General features: G+C 41.4%; 2 protein-coding genes across 2 annotated transcripts; one reads left to right on the top strand and one right to left on the bottom strand.

Moving 5' to 3' along the window:
* On the bottom strand, positions 1–880 carry LOC129717957 (doublesex- and mab-3-related transcription factor A2-like). Its single transcript, XM_055668261.1, has 3 exons — positions 664–880; positions 394–599; positions 1–332 (listed from the first exon to the last, which is right to left on the bottom strand). Exons 1-3 carry the CDS (start codon positions 818–820, stop codon positions 180–182), a joined length of 516 nt encoding a protein of 171 aa, XP_055524236.1. The 5' UTR covers positions 821–880; the 3' UTR covers positions 1–179.
* Positions 881–6,712: 5,832 nt separating this feature from the next.
* On the top strand, positions 6,713–10,738 carry LOC129717183 (uncharacterized). Its single transcript, XM_055667031.1, has one exon. The coding sequence runs from the start codon at positions 6,713–6,715 to the stop codon at positions 10,736–10,738; it is 4,026 nt and encodes a 1,341-aa protein (XP_055523006.1).
* The last annotated feature ends 593 nt before the right edge of the window (positions 10,739–11,331 follow it).

The raw sequence follows: 11,331 nt of genomic DNA, 5'->3' as shown, positions 1-11,331 counted from the left end.
TGATTTATATTGCTTATTTTTATTTCAAATGATAATAAACATGACAAATTATAAATACTTATTCTAATCAATATGCAATAAATTAACGAATATTTTAATCTAAATTCTTTTTAATGTAAACTGTATTTCAATACTAGCATGCTTAAGACAGATCCACTTAAATATATAGATTTTTAATTTCATACTGGATGATGTACACACATCACGCAGTTTGGTAGAGTACATCTCGGTGCTAAATGTCCCATAGGTACTGGGATAGACATGGGAAGTAACCATTTTGGATAAGCAATCAACGATGGATAGTTTGGAGGACTTGGTGAGTTAAACGGTAGCTACAATCAATAAAAGTATCATAGGTAATTCATTATGAAAACATAAACGTTGAAATTTAACCTGATGGTGTGTGATATGCGATGCTGATGAAAGTGGTGGTTTGAAAGCGCTAGATGGATTATTTTTACTGCACTGCTCTATTGCTTTCAATAAATCTAAATCACATCGCTTCAAAATTAACTCAAGTACGGATCGCTTCCTGTGTGGAAAAAGTTGAGATAGCATATCTAAAGCACTTTGAGAAACGGTTACGTTGTTTGTTTTTGCTGAAAATAATGAACGAAATTTTTAGCCTCCAGTTGTTAACTTAAAGCAAAATTGGTATATTACCTTCAATTACATCAGAACTCATTGCGATTTTATTACCAGACGACGTGGGGGAAATTTCCATTGTCGAAGTTAGCTCTATCTGTGGGGATGGACAAGGGTCCGTTACAGTCATTCCGTAAATTTTGCCGGGTGGGAGCATTTCTAATTGAGTACCCATTTCACTAGATGCGAGGCGTAATGCAATTGCATCTTCCACAGCTTGTTGCCGTTTCAGTGCAACCTGAAAAACAATGTACAAAGATATTTTTAGTATTTCTTATCACAAACAACTAATGATGAAAATGAACTGTTCTTTGATCAAAAATTAATCTCGTCGAAAAGTCTGTGTTTCTCAATGAAAAAACTCGCTTGTTAAGCAGTTTCAGAGTCTAGAGAACATTTTATTTAAATCACATTTGTACAAAATGATAATAAATTACAATATGCATGATATTTTTGTAAACGCTGGAATAATATATGTGAGTCTAGTGAATTCGCATGCAATTCTTAAAGATCTTTTTCGAAAGTAAAAAAGATTAGAAATACCTAGGCTGCATACGACTATGGGAAAGGAAGCTGCTGAATTTGGTATTGCTCCAAGTCCGCCGAAAAGCCTGCCGAAACGGCGGCTACGGGAAACCCTTGGGTTACCGTAGTAGGAGGAAAGCGCCAAAAAGGCAGCGAGCGCAACGACGAGAAGGCGAAAAATCGTCCAAAGAGGGGAAAGAAGGCGCGAAGCAGGGGTGACGCCCTCATACTAAAGACGGATGGGTCCAAGTACTCCGAAGTCTTGAAGAAAATGAGAGGCGAAACCCAGCTCAAGGATCTGGGATCGGATGGCGGACCATCCGTCGTTCTCGCACTGGAGACATGATCCTTGAGCTCCGTAAGGATGCTAAAAACAAAGGCACTCACCTCAGAGGTGACTCTCCAGCTCAAAGCCTGGATGAAATCACCGAGGGGTGCGATATTGCACAGGCCCTCAAGGAGAAGTGCGGAGTGGAAGTGGCCACTGAGGTTATTCGCCTCCGTAAGTGTCCAGCGGGGACCCAGGTGGCCACTTTCCGGCTTGCATCGGCCGATGCAACCCTGGCCCTGAAGACAGCCAAACTTAAGGTTGGCTGGTCAGTATGTCCTCTGAGCATACTCCAGCTGCCGGACGTTTGCTTCAGGTGTTTCGAGGGAGGACACAAGTCCTGAACCTGCAAGGGGCCCGATAGGAGCCAGTTGTGTAGGCGTTGTGGTGGTGCTGGCCATAAAGCTAAAGACTGCGGGGAGCCTTCCAAGTGCTTGGTATGTACTGGAAAACGGGACGACAAGCACTTTATGGGAGTCCCACGGTGCCCAGCCGGTAAGGCGGCCACGTAACCACGGGCGTGAGGGTGACACAATTGAACCTGAACCATTGCTATGCGGCACAGCAGCTGCTATACCAAGCAGCGTCTGAGGAGACCTATCTGTCTGCTGGACACTACGGGCAAGGTGCTTGAGAGGATTATCCTCAACAGACTGGTGAAGTACACAGAGGGTGTAAACGGTCTGGCAATTAACCAGTTCGGCTTCCGGAACGGTAGATCCACGCTGGATGCTTTTCTCTCTGTCACCAAGACGGCAGAGGTAGCACTTCGGCGTCACTAGTAGCGCTATCTGGTTGCGAATTGCTACTACAAAAACTTTTACACAAGTTCGGAACTCAGCTTGGACGTCTGTCTGCGTCTTGATAGTCATGTATAAAAGCATGCTAATACTGATATTTAGCAGACTTAGAAACCGGTGGACCGCAGCACTGCATGCTGAACAGATCTGGACTTGCGATACTCAGAAGGCGATGAAAAAACCGCCAATTTGGCAACTGAGTTTCAAATATCAAAGGTGTCCGATCTCTTCTCAAAGCGCAATGCCGACTAAATTTTTCATTCGACTCGTGCAATCGGTGGTGACGATGAAAGTGCATCGCAAAAACCGTGAACTTTCACCACAATCGATAATTATTTTGTTAACCATATAAAAGGTTTGTGAACCTCCGGTTAAAAATCACAGTGATAATGCAATTTGGGAGGGTTCTCTCTGCATATCGCTACCTCTCCCTCTGAGTATTGCTATAGTCTGGATTAATGATGACAAATTGCTATATATATATATATATATATATATATATATATATATATATATATATATATATATATATATATATATATATATATATATATATATATATATATATATATATATATATATATATATATATATATATATATATATATATATATATATATATATATATATATATATATATATATATATATATATATATATATATATATATATATATATATATATATATATATATATATATATATATATATATATATATATAGATATATATATATATATATATATATATATATATATATATATATATATATATATATATATATATATATATATATATATATATATATATATATATTTATATATATATATATATATATATATATATATATATATATTTGTCACTATTATTATTATATATATACTAGCTGACCCGGCAAACTTCGTCTCGCCTATTTTAGTGTTTAATTTAATAATTTTTCAAACTCATTGATTCCTTGCGATTTGTTTATATCGTTCGAAATGATTGGTTTTATCGGAATGACATTGTCGACTTTTGGCTTTGTACAAACTTTGTACAAATATATTGGGTGCATTTCAGGTATTTTCGTTGTTTTCCAGAAACAAAGTGAACATCTTCGAATTCATAATGGTGTCCAGGGTCAATGCTTGGCTTCATTACATCATTTCGATTACGGACATATCCATATATAACAGTATTCGGTTATTTACGGCTGTTTCTCAGAAGTTGCCATTTTACAATTCAAACTGGTGTCTGAGGTCAATTTTTAGCTCTAGCATCATTCTGGTTCTGGAGATACTCATATTGGGTGGTATCTGGTCACTTTGGGCTGTTTTCCGGACACCGGAAGTCGCCATCTTACAATTCAAAAAGTTGTCTGAGGTAGATAGGTCGATTTGTGGCTTCAGTGCATCATATCAATTCCGAAAATACCCATATTGGGTGGTATTTGGTAATTTGCCGCTGTTTTTCAGAAACCGGAAGTCGCCATCTTGGATTTGAAAATGGCATTAGGAGACAGTTTTTGGCCTCTAAGCGTCATCCTGCTTAAAGAAACACTCATATTGGGTGGTACTTGGTCATTTTCGGCCGTTTTCCAGACACCGGAAGTCGCCATCTTACAATTTAAAATGTTGTCTGAGGTCGATTTGTGGCTTCAGTGCATCATAACAATCCCGGAATACCCATACTAGGTGGTGTTTGGTCATTTGCCGCTCTTTTTCGGAAATCGGAAGTCGCCATCTTGGATTTCAAAATGGCATTAGGGGACAGTTTTTGGCCTCTAAGCGTCATTCTGGTTAAAGAAACACTCATATTGGGGGGTATTCGGTCATTTTCGGCTGTTTTCCAGACACCGGAAGTTGCCATCTTACAATTCAAAATGTTGTCTGAGGTAGATAGGTCGATTTGTGGCTTCAGTGCATCATAACAATCCCGAAAATACTCATATTGGGTGGTATTTGGTCATTTGCCGCTGTTTTTCAGAAACCGGAAGTCGCCGTCTTGGATTTATTTATATTTATATTTATTCATAAGTCTTCGAAAAAAAATCGTACAGACATTTCTAATAACTACTTATTCTAAGTCTAAACATTGATTTGGTCATATTAAAATCGTACACGTCAGAAACAATATTAAACTTACGACAACATACTTCGAATGGATTGTTTTGAGCAAAGTTAGTGCGGTATCTGGAAATCCGGAAAAAATCGTTTCGTCGAGTAAGCCTTTGTGGTGCGATGAACTGAAATTTACTGAGCAGTTCTGGGCTGTCTAAGTTGTTTTCTAATAGGTCGAAAACGAAGAGACTTTGAAGCATGGTCCTCCTACTTGTTAGAGTTTGTAGTTGTATAAGAGTGCAACGATGTTCATAGCGTGGCAGTCGTACTGGATCATTCCACGGCAGCATACGTAAAGCGATTCGAAGAAACTGACGCTGAATACGTTCAATTCGGTTGATATGTACAGCATGATAAGGTGCCCACACAATCGCCCCATACTCCATATGCTGAGCAAAACTTATCTTGGCATCAAGAAGAATGCCTAAATCCTTCACAGTATTGACTCGGTTGATACTGGCTTGTGACATCCTGTAGTCGTACATCATGACATGCCTTTTTCTGCAGAACGAAACCACATTACACTTTCGCACGTTTACTTCCATTCCATTAAGAGTGCACCAGCTTAACAAGGTGTCGATATCAGCTTGAATAGCACAGCAGTCAAGAGCAGATGTTACTACTCGAAAAAAATTGAGATCATCGGCAAACATGTTGTAAGTTACGCCACGCCGAACATCAAGCTCTACTCCATCTGGTAGTGGAACTTTAAAAGTGGAGTTATGTATCACCTCCGAATGACCCTTGCGGCCACACAATTTACTTAGCGGAGGGATCTGTACGTCAAGCAAAAGGAAATGCAGGAAAAAAATAGGTAGATCGAGAGAAAAGGCTTTTACGGCTTCAGTTCGTCTTTGGCAGTCAGAATATTAAGTATTAATCTCGTGTTCAATTTAACATTTGATAGTCTATATAAGGTTTGATTTATAAATGTGAAGGTTAGTGATAAGATCAGTTATTGATAGTTAAGATATCGCAAATCATAGGATTATCATTATTATCATTCACGCAGTCGGATCCAATCCCACGTTTGTTGCCGCAGCCGAATTACTAAAGGTAAACCACACTTTCACATTCGCTTATAACTATTCTTAATTTTAAGTTATTATCTAACCAGGAATTTTATAATAAATCTAAATTACCGTACATCGGAGAAAATTTATTATAAAACCCGAAATTCAAGGCGTGCTGCGGGCAACAATTTATAAAGTTCCTTTAAGCTTTGACGAAATTATGTCAAACAAGACACAGATCAAACCGGGTGCAGACCAAGATAGGACTGATTCTCAAGACATCGCTGTGAATAACATCGAACGCGCCAGCAAAACTACAAACACAAATGTCACGGACAGAGAGGTTACACACCGAGCTCTGAGAAACTACCATTGTAGCATGTGCAATGAACGAGACAATAGCGAAATGGTGCAGTGCGACAGTTGTGATTGCTGGTATCACTTTACGTGTGCCGAAGTTACTCAAGGGATAGAGAACTTAGATTGGAATTGTCTCTCTTGCGCCGCCAGAGAGCAATCTCACACTGCAGATGTCTCGCTCAGATACATCTGTCACGCCAGCAAAAAGAAGGGCAACAGCAAATAGTCTCCATAGACAATATTTCACTGCGATCACGTACCGCCAAGTCTGGAACCAGTAAAAGAAGTGCTCGGAAAAGTATGGAACGAGAATTAAGAAAATTAGATGAAGCCCGGGCAATAGAACAGCGTTATTTAAATCAAAAATATGCCATCCTAGAAGCGTACGCTAGTGATAGTGAGAATGAAAGTATAGGTTCATTAGCCGATAAGGCTTCTCAAATTCATAGTTGGATACAAGCAACTGATCGTTTTGCAAATAGAGACGATTCGGGACTCCCGTTGGATGATTTGGAAAAACCGGTACCAGCGAACTTGCAATCCACGCGACGCGAAACTGCGATTCAAGATCAGATGCGACCTGCCGGTTACGATCCACGACGACAATAAAGGCCTACCAGTCAAATGTTACCGAAACCGCGGGAACCCTCGCTGCGGTTTTCGGAATCGCGGCCAACAAGAGCCGGACACAGCTCGGGGCATCAAGATGCGCGTGACCACTCTTTTATCCACCGTGAACGAATAAATAAAGAAGGTAACGTAAACAATTTTATACCGGACCACACTCCACTCCAAATTTTCGTCGGTCACGAGCCGATCTTGCGGAATCTGTCGATGATGAAATCGTACTGCTTAATAGGAGCCAACTAGCAGCCCGCCGCGCGGTCCCGAAAGATCTACCCGAGTTTAGTGGTAACCCCGAGGACTGGCCATTATTTTTGGCAATGTCTAATACATCGAGTCAGATGTGTGGGTTTTCCAACGTGGAAAACATGATGAGGTTGCGAAAATGTTTGAAGGGAGAGGCCCTTGACCGAGTGAGATGCGAACTGCTGCACCCTAGCAACGTTCCAAGGGTCTTATCAACGCTCAAAATGCTGTATGGAAAACCAGAAGCAATCATTCAAGCCGTGATTGGAAAGGTGAGAAATCTGCCTTCGCCAAAGGTAGAAAAGTTAGAGACAATTGTTGACTTCGCTCTTTCTGTAAAAAACTTGTGTGCCACCATTCAGGCGTGTGAGATAAGCGACTACGTATACAGTGCCTCTCTGAGATACGAACTTGTAGAACGGTTTCCACCTGCATTGAAACTAGAATGGGCAAGAGCGGCTCGACGTGTTCAGGTGCCCACTTTACTGGAGTTTAGCTCATGGTTATATTCAGTGGCGGAAGATGCAAGCGCAGTGACTGGAGCACAGCATAATGCCTTAAGACACGAAATAAAAGGTCGTTCGAACAAAGATAGTTATTTGAACTTCCATGGTGAAACAGATAACGATACCGAAAATAAAGCGCAAGAGACGACAAATATTTGTCTAGTCTGCAAGGGAAATTGCTTAGCCCTACCAAAGTGCAAACGATTTATTGATCTTAATTACGACTCCAGGTGGGCGACGATTGAAGAGCTCAAACTCTGTCGTAAATGTCTTAGGCGACATAATGATTCTCGCTGCCGGAGCAAAATATGTGGAATCGATGGATGTCCGTTCCTACACCACCTTCTCCTTCACGGATCTAAAAAGTCAAGAGAGTTGCCTGTAGAGCAAAACCCTTCCGAAGAGCGAGCCGAAGGCAGCCTGAACTACCATCGTGAACAAACTAGCGACATATTGTTCCGAGTGATACCAGTCGTTCTATACGGCCCCAGCAGAGCAGTAGAAACATATGCGTTTTTTGACGACGGCTCTGAACTGACTTTATTAGAAAATGACTTAGCCAAGAAACTAGAAGTAAGTGGAAAACCATCATCGTTATGTCTGAGGTGGACAGGAGACACCAAGAGAGTCGAGAACTCATCGCAAAAGTTAAATCTTCGTATATCTAGTTCATCGAACAAAACGTCGAAAATTGAACTTTCAAACGTACGTACAGTGGAAAAATTACAGCTGCGACCGCAAACTATTAATATTGATGAATTAAAACAGCAATTTGATCACCTGAAGGGGGTGCCAGTCCAGTCATATGGCGCAATCTCTCCCCGGATCCTAATTGGACTAGATCATGCTAAATTGGGACAAGTTTTAAAAAGCCGTGAAGGTAAACGTAAGGAACCGATAGCGGTAAAAACCCGCCTGGGATGGTGTGTGTATGGGTGCACTAGTGCAGTCACTTCATATGACAATGTTGTCAATCATCATGTAATTGATGTATGTGCTTGCAACGGGGGAAACGAAGACATTCTACACAATGCTATGAAAGAGTACTTTTCTATTGATAGTATGGGTATAGTAAAACCGAGTAGAATAATCCTTTCCTCTGAAGACGAACGCGCGCAACTCATGTTCGACACACTAACGTGTAAAAAAGGGAAACGTTATGAGTCCGGTCTACCGTGGAGGTACGATAATGTTCGATTACCCGATAGTAAAACGATGGCACTGAAGCGTTGGCAATGCCTGGAGCGTCGAATGCAAACGGATGAATCTTTACGGAATACTTTGGACCAGAAAATTACCGATTACCTCGCTAAGGGTTATATTAGGAAATTATCAAACGCCGAGCTTCAATTTGATCGTACACGTGTTTGGTATTTGCCTGTTTTTCCAGTGGTGAATCCCAATAAACCAGATAAAACGCGATTGGTATGGGATGCAGCCGCTAAGGTACACGGAGTGTCACTAAACTCTGCTCTGTTGAAAGGACCCGATTATTTAACATCTTTACTAAGTATCTTGATCCAATTCCGGGAACATCCGGTAGCAATCTGTGGCGATCTGAGGAAAATGTATCACCAGGTACTTATACGTAAGGAAGATCAACATTGTCAGCGCTTTCTTTGGGGGCACGACCCAGATACATACATCATGCAGGTGATGACATTTGGGGCCTGTTGTTCGCCTAGTACGGCTCAATATGTGAAAAATAAACATGCTGCATCATACGAGAATGAATTTCCCGCTGCCGTACGTGCTATAATCAAGCAACATTATGTTGACGACATTCTCGTAAGTGTAGAAACAGAAAAAGAAGCGCTGTCACTCGCACGTGACGTTAATATGATTCACACAGAAGGTGGTTTCGAAATGCGAAACTGGCGGTCCAATTCATCAGTTGTACAGGCCAAACTAAGTGAACTTCGGGAAACCGAGAAAAATTTATACGTTACTGGAGGCCTTACTACAGAGAAAATTCTCGGGATGTGGTGGAACACAGCGAAAGACTGCTTTACTTTCAAACTATCGTCTAGGCATGCAGATGAGTTGCTTGCTGGGAGAAGAAGACCCACTAAACGAGAAGTCCTTCGCACGTTAATGCTGACCTTTGACCCAATGGGATTAATAGCTCATTTTTTGATGTATCTTAAAGTATTGTTGCTAGACATTTGGCGCTCAGGAATCGGCTGGGATGACCCAATCAAAGAACCAGAATTCCAGAAATGGCTGGTATGGGTCAAAGTACTACATCAAATCGAGAAATTAGAAGTTCGAAGGTGCTATCGTACCGCTACCTCTAAACACGCAGACATTCAGCTGCACACATTTGTTGATGCCAGCGAAAACGGTTTTGCGGCTGCTACATATCTTCGGTTCAAAGAGGGGTCCTCAATCGAATGTGTACTAGTAAGTGCTAAGACTAGCATAGCTCCAATTAAATTTCTCTCGATCCCCCGCTCCGAGTTACAAGCGGCTGTTCTCGGTATGCGTCTAACGAAAACTATTTTGGAATCGCTAACTATTGATGTAAAAAAGCGATTCTTTTACACTGATTCGAGAGATGTATGTTGCTGGCTGAATTCAGACCATAGGAAATACAGCCTATTCGTTGCCATTCGAGTAAGTGAAATCTTAGAGCATACAGAGACAACGGATTGGTATTGGATACCAACAAAATATAACGTCGCAAAACTAGATTCATCCAGCCGTTGGTTTCGCGGTCCCGATTTTCTCTGGGAACCGGCTAATAAGTGGCCCGTTTTGATGCAGCAATGTGGTGAAACCGATGTAGATCTCCGTCCGCACCTGCTGATGCATCTTACGATGGTGCAACCATTAGTCTCACCTGAAAAATTCTCAAGATGGTCGACGCTGCTACGTCGCATAGAATTTTTCCATAGATTAGCGTATAATTGGAGAAGACTAGCTAAGAAGGAAATTCCGATAAAAGGGCCAATAACCCGTGATGAACGGATTCGCGCTCAGAACTATCTTTATCGTATCGCTCAGGAAGATACGTTTACCGACGAAATCGCGATACTGAAAGCAAGCATTGAGTCCGGGGCAAGTAAACCGTTTCCAAAAAGTAGTCCAATCTACAGAGTCAACCCAATTCTAGATCACCAAAACATTCTTCGTGTGCAGGGTCGAACCGGTGCCTGCAAATACATTGATATAACGGCCACAAATCCAGTAATCCTACCTCGAGAACATACTATAACCAAATTGATTGTGGCACATATTCATCTGAAGTTTCATCATCAAAATCACGAAACTGTCGTGAACGAGCTACGGCAGCAGTACTACATTCCACGTCTCAAAGTGGTATATCAAAAGGTACGAAAGCAATGTCAGCAATGCAAAAATGATAGTGCAGTCCCTCGTCCACCTTTAATGGCCGCGCTACCTGAGGCACGACTTGCCGCATATACATCACCCTTTACTCATATGGGGGTGGACTATTTCAGACCGATAAAAGTGTCATTAGGTCGTCGAACTGAAAAAAATGGGGAGTCCTTGCAACGTGCCTCACAACGCGAGCGATCCATCTGCAAATACTCAGAAATATTTTTTGTCGCAGAGGAACTCCAGCAGTGATTTACAGCGACCGCGGTACAAATTTTCAGGGTGCACATAACGCACTAGAGACTGCGGTTTTAAACATTGATCAGAACAAACTCATAGAAGAGTTTACTTCCAGTTACACCTAGTGGAAATTCAATCCCCTCGCGGCCCCGCATATGGGAGGTGCGTGGGAACGACTAATAAGGACCGTGAAGCAAAATCTGAATAGGGTGATCGGATCCAGGACAGTGTCAGTCGAAGTATTCGAAAATGCATTAAATGAAGTAGAAAACATCGTCAACTCGCGACCGTTGACTAGCATCCCAATGGACAATGATCGTTCGCCATTGTTAACACCCAATCATTTTCTTCTCCAATCATCTAACGGATTAAAACCATTGGTTCCCCTAAACGACAACCCGAACGTATTGAAAAATAATTACCAACTTTCTCAGACACTGGCTAGTCAGTTCTGGAAACAATGGCTTCGTGACTATTTACCGACTATTACCAGACGTACAAAATGGCTCAAAACAACGAGACCTATTCAGGTGAACGATATCGTCGTCGTGGCGGATCCTAAATTTCCGCGCAACTGTTGGCCAATAGGAAGGATTATATTGGTA

This window comes from Wyeomyia smithii, chromosome 1 (genome assembly GCF_029784165.1).
Source record: "Wyeomyia smithii strain HCP4-BCI-WySm-NY-G18 chromosome 1, ASM2978416v1, whole genome shotgun sequence".
Lineage (NCBI taxonomy): Eukaryota > Metazoa > Arthropoda > Insecta > Diptera > Culicidae > Wyeomyia > Wyeomyia smithii.
Note: the sequence above shows the minus strand (reverse complement) of the source record. Positions and strands in the feature narration are given on the sequence as shown.